A 16,356-nucleotide genomic window follows, 5' to 3' on the forward strand; every position below is an offset into this window, starting at 1 on the left:
GGCACATAGACACTAGTTCTTACACATCTTTCTCAAAATAACATAGGTCGCAAATGGATGTTCCACACAAAATGAAATCTTGATGGCTCCATTGCTCACTATAAGGTTCATTTGGTAACTAAAGGTTTCCACCAATGTCTGGATATTAACTTTCATGACACCTTTAGTCTAGTAATCAGACCTACTACCATTTGTCTTGTTCTATCAATTGTTCTTGCTTATAATTGGTCTTTTCACCAACTTGATGTGAATAATATACTCATGTATGGGACCTAGTTTGAGGATGTCTACATGTCCCAATCACCTGGTTTCATAGACTCCAATATGCCCAATCATGTTTGTAAATTGAACAAAGCTCTATGCAAACTTTGATAGGCACCTCACACATGGTATCACAAGCTTCACCAACTCCTTCTCTTTTTTAGCTTCCATAATTCCAAAGCTAATACATCACTCTTCATATACTCTAATGGTGATATTTATGCACCTTTTGGTTTATGCCGATGATATCATAATAATCACTAGTAACAAAAACTCTATTCTGACTACCTTCAATTAGTCTCTCTCTCAACAGTTTTTTATCAAAGACTTAGGTGCATGAAGTTTCTTTCTTCAATGGTAAAGGTCATTTCAACTCCCATAGTCATGTTCTTGTCTCAACATGCCTACATTCATAACTTACTCAAGAGGACCAACATAAGTGAAGCTAAAGAAGTTACCACCCCTATATCATCTGTCACATCAATTTCTCTCCATGATGGTTCTACTCGAACAAATTCCAAACTTTATCAAAGTGTTATGGGAGCTCTATAATATATCTCACTTACATGATTTGATATATCTTTTATTATTAATAAACTATCTCAGTTTATGCACCAACCCTTTGTTTTTCATTAGGCTACTGCTAAATGCCTACTTTGGTATCTGAAAAGGACACTACACTATGGCTTGTCCCTCTAACAAAGCAATGTCATTTCCCTACATGCTTACTTCAATGCAAACTGGGTTGGTGACAAGGATGATTGAACTTCAACCAATGCCTACATAGTTTATTTGGGTGCAAATCCTATCTCGTGGAGCTCCAAAAATCAATGAATAATAATACGCTCTTCCACAAAAGTTGAACATCAAGCAATCGCCACTATCAATGCAAAACCCAATTGGGTCCAAACATTACTTACGAAGCTTTTTGTCTCTTTGCCCACCTCTCCTACAACGTATTGTGGTAATGTTAGCACAATATACCTATGTGAGAACTTATTTTTCATTTCTGCATGAAGCACATTGCATTAGATTTCCATTTTGTTCAAGATCAGGTTGCCAAATGCTCTCTTCATGTCTCCCATGTTGGCACATCTGATCAACTTGTTGATTATCTTACTAAACCTATGTCCCAACAATCATTACTCTACCTTTAACCCAAGATTAGTCTTCTCAATGGAACCACCATCCATCTTGTTGGGGTGTAATGGAGCAAATCCTGCACCCACCACAAATCATGGAGTTGATGCAGCAAATCATGTGCCCACCCAAAATAATGGAGAAGGTCATCCACTCACCAAAAATCATGGAGCAACCTCAAGAGAAAAATCTGTAATCTAATCCTTTGTACAATTGTGTTACCTTATCTAGACTTCCATTCTTTGTATAAATTGATATACATTTAACACAACAATACAACAATTCTTTATAGAACTCCAGTCATACTTCTCATCAACTAATGAAATTTGAAACCAATGATGGTAAGTTATATTTATATCAAGCCTTAGGTGGTCTAAGTGAAATTAACCATTTTTCAAATCAATAAAAATTTAATTTGACCATATATTTTTCTCAAAGAGAAATCTACATATAAAAATGTGTGGCATACTCAAGGAGGCAATCTTTACCTCTCATCTTTCCTTTCATCAAACCAAATATCTAAACTACATTGAGTTTAAGAAAAGTTCATCAATAAGCAATGAGTAAAATCTCTCACTTGCTCTAATCAAAGTTGCTACTTCTAAAATAATCTTTGATCTCATGACCCCAAGAAAAGTAAAAAACTCCTCGATTTCAAAACTCCTTTCTAAAATTAGTTGTAGCTTTTGAAATAAGTTTGCTTGAGAGTTCTATTTTTTTAACCTTGTCAATTACAAAGAATAATAAGGTTGAAAAAATTTCACCCCACCCAACCATCTTCAAGCATATGTATTTATACAATGAAGAAGACAACAAATATGATATCATATCTATGTCTACATCTTCATGTAAATCTCCACAAGGGACTCTTGCAACATCAAAGATTACCATCATACCAACCATGGTTCTATGAAAAGCAAGTTACAAGACTTGCTAAAGATATTGTAAGAGCAAGATGTTAAGATCAATGCATTTTTTTACAAACTTAGATCCGTAGAAAAGGCAAAAAATAGTACCAAACATCTATATTAAGATGTAAGACAAACTTAAAATTTTCTTTAAAAAATAAATAATAGAACAAAAATTGTTTGAATTTCTTCATATGAATTTATCTCTAGAAATCAATTGAAAGACATTATCTTAGAGACAATAAATAAAACAATGGATGGTAAATTTCATACTTCACATATACAAAACCATATATCAAAAAAAAAAAAAAAAAAACTAAAGCATAAGTCAATAGTTCGAAAATAACATGTAGCTCACTTTGTGAAAATATGCAATAATACCATGGTGGAGGAAGACCTTTTAGTCAAAGGCATGTGTTTGTTCATTAAAAGGATACATATTTGATCCACACACCAATCTTAAAGCCAATTCTATAGATGATTAGAAAAAAAACAAAAAAGAGAGTTCATTAATCATTTTTGTAGCACTCATTGTGACATTAGTATGTTTGAACACCAATATTCATGACAAAAGAAAGTGAAACAATGATTGACTAAAGGAATAAGCATAAAAAATTGTAAGTCTTGACGGTAAAGAAAAAATGTTTAAAACTTCTACAACAAAAATTCGATTATGAACTCCATTACATCTTGCAAGGCGTCTAACAATTTTTTATTTCGAAAAATTAATTATACAAGTACATAATATGAAGTTGAATATAAAACTAATGTAAGTAAAAAATTTTGCATAAAAGAACTTGAAGATGATCCAAAAGGCAAAAACATTATTGAGAAGAACTAAGGGAGTGTGCATATAATTAGAATATGATTACTTTACACTCTACTATATATATAAAAAAAAACAAATAAAATATCTTTTAAGTAAGAATGGACACAAAATACTTATAAATTGAAGTTTGTTTAATTTGAAAAGTCATTAGGCCAAATGTTTGACCAATTGATAATACAAAGCCTATGAATATGCTTCGATTTAGACAATAAATGTCTTTTGAAAATTTTCATTAGAAACATTTTATAGTTAAAGATTATAATCAAAAGAATATTTAGTAATATGATGGAAATAAATTTCTTTGAAAATATTTCCTAAGTAAAATATTTATTTCTCAATTGGAATTATGTGAAAAATGAGAATTTCTATGAGAATAGATTTTAAAATTTGAGTATGAAAATTTTCATATATACATTCTCCTAAAATTTGAAAAATGTTTTCCACAAAATTTAAAATTTGAAAATTTTTAAACATTGTTTAGATTTTATTTTTCACTTTTTTCTCTTTTTTTCTTTTTTCTTTTTTTTATTATTTTGGTTAGGACAGTGTATGGTAGGAGAAACAAAATTTATCCATTTATGGATTTTGGTACTACAAAAACCTAAAAATGTTAACTTGTTTTAATTAGTTAATATTTTTCCCCGAGAGCCCTTTACATATTTAAGATTTCAAAATCTTATATATAATAATTCCTTCTAAAAATTTTAATTCAATTACTAATTGGGTGTGGGAAAAATTGTAGAAAGTATTTGGAGCTTTTGACCTTATTATAATATGGAAATTTGCCCATATGTGCAAATTCAGAACAAAGAGGGGCTGAGTGTTAATATACAATTATGATGTTTTGCAGGGGGGCTTTGCAAATTCAAACTAAACTGTTTGTTTTCCTTGTTGATTGAATTAGAACTTGGAATAAATATGAAGGCATTCTCTCCCCCTGTTCCATACCCACTGTCAATTCATTTCCTCTCTCTCCACAAATTATCAACCTCCACAAGTTTCAGGTAAACCAAAGCCCAATTTCAACTTTATTTTTCTTGCCAAATTTCTTTCATTTTCTCTTATTTTCCCTTCCAGTTTACATTTCTTAATGACCTTGTTTTTTTTTTTTCTTTTTTTTCTTGTTTTTTTTTTTTTTTTTGTGGAAATTGTATGGAGCTTATGTTTTGATTAATTTCATGTTATATTTGATGAGGTTTTTGGTTGTTTGTTGAATTATTATGCATTGCTTTCCAAAAAATTAAATGAAATCAAAGCTCATTTATCATTTTTTTTTTCTATGTGGGTATGGGATTAAAGGGAACAGAATGGAAATCCTTCCAAGTTGTGATTTTGGTGAGACTGATTTAAAAGAACTGAAAAGAAAACTACTGGGTGAGCTATAGTTGTCTCCATTCTGCAAATTGCTTCAAAAATATGGACATTTGATGAAGATTCAACAATATATGTTGGAACCTGTTTTTTGTGCTGATTAAAGTAAATAAAATCAGATGAGGGTAGTTTGATTTTTTTATTTTCTTTCCATCTTGTCAAATTAGAAATTTGGGTTATGATCTGACAGAGACTATAGTTTCTGACACTGTATCATAGCCAACTTTAATTGAATACGATGAGTTTCATTTTTATTTTTTATTTTTTTCAGTAGAATATGATGATTGTTGAAAATTATTCTTCCGGATCCTAGGTGAAAGCAGATCATGTTGATTGTTGAGAGCTATGAATATTTTAAGGGAAAAAAAAGTCTATATCCTTATTCTTCTGGATTGTGAGACAAAATTTGTAAGAACTGCAATTCACAAAATTTGCAGATACACAAAGTTCATGGCTCAATCAGAAGGAAGCAGCACTGGGAAGAAGCTTATTCAAATTGATATCAGTTCAGACACTGTGTGCCCATGGTGCTTCGTGGGTAAAAGAAATTTGGACAAAGCAATAGCTTCATCACAGGATCAATTTGATTTTGAGGTCCCTTTCCTCTGTTTTTGTCTTCTTATTTCTTAACTCTAATTTTGTGTTTCACTCTGATTTACCTGTCATTCTAAATTTGCAGCTTAGATGGCACCCATTCTTCCTTAATCCTTCTGCCCCTAAAGAAGGAATTAATAAGATAGAGTTTTACAAAAATAAGTTTGGGCCTCGTAGTGAACAAATTACAGCTCGGATGACAGAGGTTTTCTTCTCATTATATGAATCATTTAAACAGACTTTATTGGTTTGCAACTGTGAATTGACTTTGATCTAATGGTGTACATATTATAAAATTAGTGATTTTGACCTTTGGAAATTGCAGGTTTTTAGAGGTCTTGGCCTGCAATATAACTTGTCCGGACTCACGTAAGTCTGAAGCATAGTCTACCCCCAGACCACTTTATTTAAGATAGGGAACCTGGGAAGAGGTTTTTTTCTGTAGATATACCATTAATATTGTCTTATGTGCAGGGGAAATACTCTTGACAGCCACAGGCTTATATATTTTGCTGGCAAACAAGGTCTTGACAAGCAACACAATCTTGTGGAGGAGCTCTGCCTTGGCTACTTCACTCAAGGAAAGTACATAGGTGACCGGTACGTGACTTTTTGTGACCTTTATTTTATTTATCCTGTTTTTTATCAGGCAATCAAATGGTGATATAGTTTGGAATATAGCATAAAATTATATAATTACCTATACCATGTATTTTTTTCCCCAAACTATGATGCCCTCGTATATTTTAATTCCATAGACAATATGATTGGGAAATGAGAATATTTTGGAGTTTGTATCCGCAGAGATTGAACTATTGATCCTAAAAAACAAAATATATCCTGCTTCATCCTCTTTGACAGCGATAGACTGAGTCTATTCCTTAGTTGGACCAACCTTCATGTTCTACTTTAGGTTCAGAATCCTAGCTCACCTACCCAAAAGGCAAAGCATAAAGGAAAAGGGTGTCCATTATATTTCCTTCCTATTATCTGCGTGTTAGCTATGCATCTGTCAGTAACTGCGGCCTTTGGTTCTCTTTGTACACATCCTGTGTATACTTGAGTTGTGCCCCCTTTTTTGTTTGGCACCTTTAATATAAAATTTCTTTTGCATAGCAAAAAAGAAAAATGTGAGCTATGGAAGTTCAGAAAAACACCATGCACGAGAGCTGCTCATGTATAGTCCTGGTGGATAGGATTGTCTTATCTGCATCTAATTGCACATTCCATTCATCCAGAGTGGACAGTTGCAACCAAACCATTGTCAGAAAACAAAATTCATATCTGTAATATTGGCCATTCAAGTGATGGAACTTAGCTAAACAGCTAAAGTTGACTGGAACACCCCATTCATTAAGTCTGCCATTTGTAACTAGTGTTAATCTGATGACTTTTGAGCCAAGGTAGACCATTAGAGAGTCTTCTCCATCATCATCCTTGTATGAAATTAGAGTTTGCCATTGAATTGTTTTAAGTTTTGACTTCAGTAAAGCATAAAGTTGATTAATTTTGCAGAAAGTTACCTTCCAAAATATATCATTCACATTTACAATCTGAATACAGGGAATTTCTTGTGGAATCTGCTAAGAAAGTTGGGGTCGAAGGAGCAGCTGAATTCCTACAAGATCCCAACAATGGACTCAATGAGGTTTTTTCCTCTATTAATTCCCTTATGCACCATTTGGTTGCCAAGAATACATGGTAAAATAAAAGAAAAATCAAAATTTTACAACAGGCCAAAGGTGAACTGTTGATATGGCTTTTATTCATTCATATGGGTGATCAATTGGAGCATCATGTCAAGTTTTCTATTATGCTCCTTTGGGTTGCCAAGCAGGATAAGGTAAAGAAAAATTAAAATCCTGCAACTGCTGTTCCTAGCCTTGATTGTCTTCAAAATTTCTTCTCTTCCTCTGTACTCTTGGCAATCAAATGAACCACAAGTTTTCTTTAGTGTCAGCAATTGACTGGGCTTGTTCATTATTCTCCATCAAGGTTAATGAAGAGTTTAAGAAGTACTCAGCACACCTTTCAGGGGTCCCATATTATGTGGTGCGTGGTGCAACTTTCACATTTACTAACTCTTAAACTTTCAGTTTGACTACCGTTCTATTCACTAGCAAGGTTTCTCTTGGCAGATCAATGGAAAACAGCAGTTGAGTGGTGGCCAACCCCCTGAGGTCTTTCTGAGAGCTTTTCAAGCTGCTGCAGTTTGAGGTTACCGGCTTATAAAGATTAGAAACCAGCTTGCTTTCCTATCCTGGGGAAAATAAAGAGGCTTGTTGACATAGTATCTACTTTCTATCTTGTATTTTATTTATGAATTCCTTGAAACTCTAAAACTGATACACAAAGTGAATGGTATACAGCATGAATGAAGTTTGGCTCTGTCAAAATCACATAGGATATAAATGGGTATGGTGAGAGTGTAATGTTACCAGTGAAGTACAATGTATGACTGAAAGAGTGAGGAAAAAATGAATCATATGGTCTATTAAAGGTAAAGTTCAGTTGCAGCTGTCTTATGATTCTTGGTTTTTATTCAAGTGAAATCCCAAAATATCATGGGTTTTCTGCTTTTAATTGATTTGTACATTACACTATGCAATAGGGGTCTTGTTAAATAAGTCGCTACTTAATACTTTTTGAACTCATCATTTTATGGTTCATGTTGACTGCTTGATTTTAATTCATTTGCTTAGTTGTTTTGTGGTGGGTGGAAGGTGATGCCATTCACATCACTCATCAGGATGTTGATCTCTTATCTTATGATCCTGATATGAGGGTGACTTCTTCTACCACCTATTTAGGAGGGTTATTTGGGATCGTTTAGCATTGCTGTTGCTTTCAAATACACGAAAAAGCATTTAAATGATTGAAGTTTTTAAGCAGTTCAAAAACTGCTGTCATAGAACCTAAAACTGTGCTTCATTGTGTTAGATTACTGGTGCAGAGTGTCTGTTTTTACATCCAAATTAATCCGTTCCTCATTTTTTTGAGGTTTCTTCCAAATTGTATTAGCCCGTTAGGTGGCATATCATACAGAGATGATGAAGTGGCATGAATAGGTGGTAAATGAAGCAGTATTTAACTTGTCAGAAAATTTCTTTTGATTGCATATGCCACCAGCTAATTTACCATTCATTTCAGTGACTTGTCACCACAGATCTGGGCCTTCTTTATCAGCGAAATTCCCATTTTGAATTTTCTATGTTTTTAAAAAAACACTGACGCATTCTGGAGTCTCCTAGCAAGGGCAATAGGCCTCTGATCCCAAGCGAAAACAGTATTTTCATCATTCATTTCTTGCAAATAGAGATTGCTGATGAAATGTCCAAATCTTACCAGCAAGGGGAAGGCACCACCGCTAGAACACAACAGCAATGTCATCCAAAGGCCACTGGACAGGGCGTGTGTGCACCCATGTCGGCTAGAAGTTAAGCACTTGCATGGTTGCATTCCCTTACCTGGCTAAGCTGATATCTATGTTGAAGCTTGAGTTGCCAGGACCCAATCTAGTAGAGCACTGCTATTTTGTATTCCAAAGGGAGGGAGGAGATTTCATTCAGTATCACAGTGAAATAATCTCCTCAGAGCTCCAGAGTGATGAGAGAGAGAGAGAGACCTTTGGAATCAGATCTGTTGAAAGCCATCAGAAAAGGTTGGGAGGGTTTTCAGAAGCTGGTGTTTACGCCATGATGCAGTTGCACTTTATTGATATTGATGACATTTCAGGAACTAGAGTGTAATCCTTGATCATAAAAGATGAGAGACTCATGGGGATTGGGGAGTGGCCACCAACAGACTTCTGAAGCAGAATTTGCAGTGCTAAGTGGTAGTAAAAGGTGCATCACTCCAGAATTTGCAGAATGGAACTATCCTAACTTCATATTTTAATAGCCTTGGCTCAAGATTGCAGCACATGCTGAGACAACAGAATCCACAAATGTTACCATCACAAAGGCACCATGGTGCTCCTAAATTTTATTTTTTATTTTTCCCCGTCAAGGCATCTGTCTCCCTCCCTCCATAAACCCCTCTGCCTAGGCAGTTCAGGGTTCAGTTTCAAGTTTCCATGGAAGTTGCAAAAATGATTACCAACGTTCTTATGGGTTACCAAGAATTTAAATAAATAAATTTGAAATTCTCCTTCCACATAGTCAAGTGGTTCTTTTTTTTTTTTTTTTTCAACTAATTATTAATAAGGAAAAAAAAGGTGGAACAAAGAGCTTGTAGAGTTCTGAATCTAACAACGGAAACTGGGCAGATGTTGATTTTGCATATTTCAGCTCAAGCCCTAAGGGAACCTTGAGTTCTTTACGATCAGGGAGAGAGAAATCTGCCATTAACAATATACCAGAGAGAGAGAGAGAGAGAGAGAGAGAATTTACTCCATATGGGATGATGTTTCTTCATTCCATTGAAACTTCCCTTTCCAGCGTTTTGAGGCTCTTTTAGGAAACAATACCCAGAAAGTTTTTCAATTCGAATGCAACAGATGAGAAGAAAACCTAGGAAGTTGGAGAATATAATTGCCTGATGGTTAAGCAAACCAAATTTTCATATTTACTTTCAGATAACACACTTTAACCTGTGGTATTCACAATGACTCTACACTTTCTCTTTTTCCTTTTTCTCTTTTCTTTTCCTGTTTGTTGCTGGCTTCATCCACGACGAGAACCTTTCAAGTAAAGATCAAGTCGTTTCATCGAACATCATAACCTAGATAAGCCAAACCAAATGAACATAATGTCGTTATTAAGCAAGATGGAGATGGAAAGATACATTTTTGTGCACCAAGTTTATTCTCACTATGCCTATCTCCATAAATAATTCATACATCAAACAAGTAAGCAGCTGGAGCAGCTGGCCCTGTTTGGTGCCAAGAGAGCAGAGGAAATGAATATAAAAACATAAATGATTCAGTCCTCTTAATATTTTGATTTCAAAACCTGATGATACTACAAATGAGAAGTTTTCTCTAATTTCGTCCATTTTACTTTAATAAACAAGGATGATAATAATAATAATAATAATAATAATAATCAGCTGTCTATGCTTCCAATACTAAACCTAAAATGTGACGGTGAAAAATCAATGAAAACCACATAGGGATAGCAATTGGTGCCACTTAAGACAAGAAATGGGCACTTCAATACTTCTAGAGCTAGGCCTTGGATGAAATGAAAATTAGGAGGTTCTGCTTCTAGCAAAATAATATAATGTTTTGCTTAGAATGAGAAGTGACAAGAATAATCCAAAACTGCTGAACTTATGGGCTGGAGATCAAATATCTTACTCAGTAGTTCAATATTTTATATGAAGCAGTGTATTGAAGATGTGACCTATGCCTAATCAATGCTATGACAAAGTAAACAAGCAACTTCACATGACAGAAATGAAAAACGATACCTTGCCACAGACTGGACATGTTTCACTTCTCTCCATCCATTCATATATACAACCAAGGTGAAAATGGTGAGAGCATTTCGTCATTATCTTGGGATTTTCTGGAGTATATTCTGCATAAAAGATAAGTATGAACAAATCAGAATTTATACCCTAAAACATTCTAATATTTGAGTACAGTTAACAGAATCATCAACCTAATAATGACAAGATTGAAACCTAGCAAAATGCTGCTTTTGACTTGCATGTTGGCTTGGAAGTTAGTAAACTTAGTTAGCACTCTCTGTGTAGTGATGCCTCTCAATCACCAAAAATTTCCCTCACAGCTTTGGGGCTAATCTATTGAAGGAAAAGAGCATGGAGAGAGAGGAGCAAGCAGTAAGCTATCACAAAAACTTCCCCCTACCCCCAATCAGGATGCCATTGCTTCCCAGCTACCACAATAGCTTGCCTTCTTCATTAAACAATTGTTGCAACTCTGCCCTTCTCACCAGTTTGGAGTGAGAATGTGTATTCTTTTGGTGGGTGGGTGTGGAGGGAATGAATTTCTAATGGTCACAGTGAAAGAAAAGCTCATAAGTTCTTGGCTTCTCGCTACCTCGGTTAATTTTACCACTGAAATTGAATGGCTTCCACTACATCATTATTTTTGGTAAGACCGGACACTTATCCCTTAGCTTTCTTTGTTTGTATATTTTTATTTTCTACTTTCTTATGCAATTAGTTTATTATTAGAAAATGTGCATGTTTGTTACTTCAGGTTAATAGAGCAACATTACATTTCCCAATCAAGATTATTCAAAAAGAAAATTGATATTTGTGTCAGTATGTAACCAATTGTAAATCCCACAACAAAAATGCATAATATATACTTTTTCTGCAAATGTTAAAAGTGAATGGATATAAGCAGATTTTAAAGTGTCCAAGCTGATTTTGGCATATATTGACACAAAAGTATCAGCCCATCATCAAGCATCCAGTGTGCTAACAATCAGTAGGGACTAGGGAGAAGTACCTTAGATATGAAGGATACAGCATGGGTTAGCTGTGTTTGCATATCAAGGTTATACCATAGTTTAGTTTTATTGCTACAACATAAAAAGGAAAATATATTATAAACCTTTACCTTCAAGACATGTTGGACAGACATCCTCATCTTCTGACGATGAATAAATAAACCCATGTCCCATTGTTGTTTTTGCCATCGAATGCTTCACTGAGGACCTGGGGCGCTGTTCTTTTGATCCATCATCTGACTCATTCCACTTGTCTCTGGTAATCAAAGATTCTGAATCCCCATCAGTATCACTTCTTAGAGGTTCTGACTCCTCATGTGAATGACTTGAACCCTTCTCGCGTCTTGAAACAAGCCCATCCCGCTGCAAGCGGAAATTCCTCGGGTCCACATCATAAGGCAAGGGCCTTGGAGGAGAACGATACATGTCAGATAAAGAGTCATCAAGGGATGTAGTGGAACTCAAAGAAGCCGCCCCCTGAATGGATGATGGGATGGAATTCACTTCCCCTCTTCGAAATAATGACGTATACTACAAAGAGATAAGAGACAGAAACAAAGAAGAGAAGGTTGGAGTTAAATCAAAGAGAATACTAGAAGGTAAACTCACTATAATTTGAATAAATGCAACAACCATAAAATATCCTCATTCCTTTGAAAACTTGCTTCCTCACCCAAAAATAATGAAGGGACAGCAAGCACTTCCCCTTTTCAAAAATGAGATGTATATTACAAAAAGATAAAAAGGGGAAGAAAAAAAGGAAAAGAAGCAGGTCGGAATTCCAACAAAGGGAATACTTAAAGGTAAAGTTTGCATATCTAAAATTTACCTAGCTTCATACTACTATAAAATATGAATCATTTGTAAGGTTACTTGCTTATCCAAAAAACAAACAATTAATCAAAGGTCAATCTGGCAAATTATAAAATAAACTACTATAAGCTAGACTTACAAACTCAGACTAACACATGTTGATTCCTAGGATGGTGAATATTGAAAAGTCGGTACTTTCTAACAGATTTCTTGGTCCATTAGCACAACTGTATGATTCTGCAAAGAAGTAAACAAGTCCTTGCATTTGGGAGACATAACACGGATCACAAATTCAAAAGGAAATTATGAAACAAAAAAAAAAAAAGAGAGTATTGTTCATACCCAGAAAGAAGAATATCTCATCCTTCTTCATATTTTGTTTTTCTCAATCAACTTTCTTTATTTCTCTTATTAAAAAACTAACTTTATGAAGATCAAGAAACTGAATCAGAAGGGAAAATGAAAGACTGGAACTACATATTCTGCGTGCAGAAACAACCACAGTAAATACAGAAACACAGTGACAATTGACTTCATGTAAGTGGGATCTAAATTGTAGAAAATTTAATAAGTTCTTGAATGTGATCATTAATACTGACAATCCATATTCCTTTTCTGCAACACCACTTCCCACTCTTTCAATCTCTAACCCAGACATGATGTTTCCTACATAGATTTTTTGAGACATGATGTCTCCTTCAAAGATTTCAACTAATGCAACATATGAACAAAGTCTCCCACCCCTCCAATTAAAATCAGAACAAAATCTAAGGTTTTGCCCAACTGCAATGTAGATGAGACTCAAGAGTTTTTAACATTTAGGGAAGTATTATTCAAAGGAATGGAGTGCACGTGCAAAGGATTACCAATAAGTTAGAATATATGTGATATAACGCTCATGAATCACATTAGGGCATGAAAAAGGCTAAGGTAAGCTTGCATTTACCATAAGATATAGCCTTAACAGTAGGATAATGAATGAAGTCTGACAAGTTAATAAATCAATAAGGGGATGCTACACAGAAGGCCAGTAATGTTAAACAAAAAGAAAATGGAAGAGAGACAAAGAAGGAGAGATTAGTGTCAACCACTCTATTCCTCCTTAGGAAGGAGGAAGGGACCAGTCAAAGAGGACCATACTAGAAGTGAAGCTGGATACTATTGAAGCAATCTTTGTGTCATCAGGCATGGGTAAACAAGCAATTGAGCAACTATTCATTATTGCAGTTGGTCATCCACTTCTTGCAGTGTGCCATGCCTTTTAGCTGTTTCAACAACCATATTTTGATCCCACAACCAAACACTGATTGTTCCCTACCTCCAGGGAGATAGGAACAACTCGTCCACCCTATACTTTCTTTGACTGAGAATGATCTTGGGGAAAAGAAAGCAAACCCTTCTGATCCTTCAGGTTGATAGGCATGGAGGTGTCTTCTTCAAGTTGGTCAAGCAGATATTTCCTATCTTCCCCATCCAGGGGTTTGTAATTCAATGTTCTTTTGATGTGCCAGAAAAACACAGTTCTAACAAGCTACTCCAGGACAAACAATAGGCACGTGGAGGGATTGACACTACCGTCACTCAAAGAATACAACCATACCCCCTTATGTTGCCTTGGGAATAAACAGAGGCTTAAGGTTTATTTCACCTGGCAAGTGTAGAACATGAGGCATAAGTTTACCATCTGATGAAGTGTTAGTTCACCCACTCAAAATTATCCCTCCGCATACAGTAGTCTAACATTGGTCACATTTAGATAACATATCTTTTTGTTGCTAATGAACCAATCGCCTGGAGAAATTCTCTCTTGATTTGAAGCATAGCAATTAGGGAGGGTTCTAACACATGTCTGAAATCAAACTCAAGTTTTACCCTTCAAGAATCTAATGATAGATAAGGAAAAGAAGCATGCAACCCATTGCCTGTTGCTAGAACTTAGGAGAAGAGAAAGCACTGTAAGTTTTCTGTTACAGCCGAATACCAGGTGACAATGCCCAAATTACATGACTGGCAGAGGGATGCAGATGTTATCCTTTCCAGGTGTGCTTGAATTTTGTAATTCAATCAAATAACACTTTCACAAAAGGATTTGATAAAAATAAAAGTTAGTAACAAGAACTCTGAAATATACCACATTTAAGAAGTTCTGAACAAAGCAACTGAGGCACATACAGTTCCTATATATGGAACTGTTGGGATTTACATAATCGTCAAAATCCTCAACCCGCAAACAGCAACAAACAGAACCCATGATGCCAGTCTCGACCTCTTCCTTTCACTTAAAACCCTCCACCGTGATTCCCCACTCACATCCACAAAAAACAAATGTGCCGAGGCTATGGGGTAGGAAAGAAATACTTGGGGCAATAAACAGATGTGGATATAAAAGGAATGAGAGGGGACGCTATGCTCGCAGAAGTAATAGTGCCTCTGCGAACCAGTACCCTCTCTCTTCTATACCCAAAATTATAATGTCCTTGTAGGATTCACCTGTAAAATAAGAAAGATATATATCATGAGCATAAGAGGCACCGGAAAGAGCTGATTTTAACATCATCTGATCAATTTAATGAATCATGCAGCTAGAAGGAAACAATCCATACACATTGTATCATATCACAAATTTAATCACTGATCAACGTGGTTGACGCCTACCCTTCCTTAAAAAAAACAATCCCAACAATATGGTTTTTACAAAAACAAGTCATATCTGGATAATTATGAAACAAATTACTTTATTAATGGCATTAAGAACAAACAGAATTGTCCCGTAAACAAATTGATTAAAAAGGCAACTGAAAACTGCATCCATTTCATAGAGATTATAAATTAACCACTGAGCAAGCAAGCAATACTTCTCTTTCTTGAAGAAGCTATACACCCACAAATATATCTTATTCAAAATAATTTTTGGGGAGGAATCAAGAACAGCTGCAAAGCCAATACCCAGACATATGACAGAATTATGAGAAAGCAACAATCCATGTCAACAAATTTTCTCTTATTTTCAATGAAAAGTTAGAACTTGTTTTCAGGATTTCTTCAAAATCAAGAAAGGGGTTCTTTCCTTTGACAACAAGGAAAAAATAAATAAAAAAAGAGGAACACACCAACCGAAGGGAAAATCCACAACTCTGTAAACAAACATGGCGAACACAAATGGAATTAAAAATAATAATAATAATAAACCCATGTGAAAAGACAAAAAGAAAGATCGACCCAGAAAAATTCACGGATCAAAAAAACAAAAAAGACCCATTTCAACCCATCAAATTGAACACTGAACAGAGCATCCAACCACCATACCTAAAGAGTTAGTAAGTGAAGGAGAGGAAGAGGGAAAAAGCTATGATCTTTGCGGGTAGTCACAGAAAACCCAGAACCTGAAAGTTGGATGCTAGTATGGAATCTATATTGGGGAAATTGTTTGTAAATTTGGGCGAGAAAAGCGATGAGCACGCGGAATTAAAGCGACCTCGGTTGGACCTTCGGTGGTGGGTGGCATACTCCACACTCAGACTTCAGAGACAATCCTAACTTTTACGAAAACAAAGTACACCACCTTCTATCAATTTTCAATTGCATATTCATCGTCCCCTTTTTTATTGAAACAATAAAACTGAATTATGCTGGTTGTATGGAATCTTTTGTCCAAATATTTTTTTAGAAGGCAATCATATCACTTTCTTTTTTTTATATATTTTTTGTTAATTATAATATAGCAATTAAATTTTCCTTTTTTAATATTTTTTTATTATTTATAATATAGTAATTAATATGTGGGATTATTATGTTAATAAATAATAATTAATAATTTTATATTGTCAGAAATTTCTATTATTGTGATATAATTTTCAGCCCTTTGCATGGCAAACCTAATTAATAGTTCAACACGTGTCTTCATGGGTCACAACACCAACTCAGAAATATATAAAAAGTCAAATATTAAAATTCTCTCTTTTTTTCTAAGGAAGTTCCTAAAAAAATTTTAAAGTATGATTATTATTACCCGAAT

The 16,356-nt window shown here is 34.8% G+C and overlaps 2 protein-coding genes across 2 annotated transcripts; one reads left to right on the top strand and one right to left on the bottom strand.

The window, feature by feature from the left end:
* The first annotated feature begins 4,053 nt into the window (after window positions 1-4,053).
* LOC117930668 (uncharacterized protein YwbO) lies at window positions 4,054-7,686 on the top strand. Its single transcript, XM_034851301.1, has 8 exons — window positions 4,054-4,142; window positions 4,947-5,103; window positions 5,189-5,308; window positions 5,429-5,472; window positions 5,578-5,703; window positions 6,667-6,751; window positions 7,099-7,155; window positions 7,242-7,686. The coding sequence occupies exons 1-8, from the start codon at window positions 4,057-4,059 to the stop codon at window positions 7,317-7,319; spliced, it is 753 nt and encodes a 250-aa protein (XP_034707192.1). The 5' UTR covers window positions 4,054-4,056; the 3' UTR covers window positions 7,320-7,686.
* A 1,803-nt stretch (window positions 7,687-9,489) lies between these two features.
* Window positions 9,490-15,914, bottom strand: LOC117930669 (E3 ubiquitin-protein ligase At3g02290-like). Its single transcript, XM_034851302.1, has 5 exons — window positions 15,648-15,914; window positions 14,473-14,831; window positions 11,639-12,059; window positions 10,516-10,625; window positions 9,490-9,825 (listed from the first exon to the last, which is right to left on the bottom strand). The coding sequence occupies exons 2-5, from the start codon at window positions 14,590-14,592 to the stop codon at window positions 9,799-9,801; spliced, it is 678 nt and encodes a 225-aa protein (XP_034707193.1). The 5' UTR covers window positions 14,593-14,831; window positions 15,648-15,914; the 3' UTR covers window positions 9,490-9,798.
* Between the last annotated feature and the right edge of the window lie 442 nt (window positions 15,915-16,356).

This window comes from Vitis riparia, chromosome 14, assembly GCF_004353265.1.
Source record: "Vitis riparia cultivar Riparia Gloire de Montpellier isolate 1030 chromosome 14, EGFV_Vit.rip_1.0, whole genome shotgun sequence".
NCBI classification, from domain to species: Eukaryota; Viridiplantae; Streptophyta; class Magnoliopsida; order Vitales; family Vitaceae; genus Vitis; species Vitis riparia.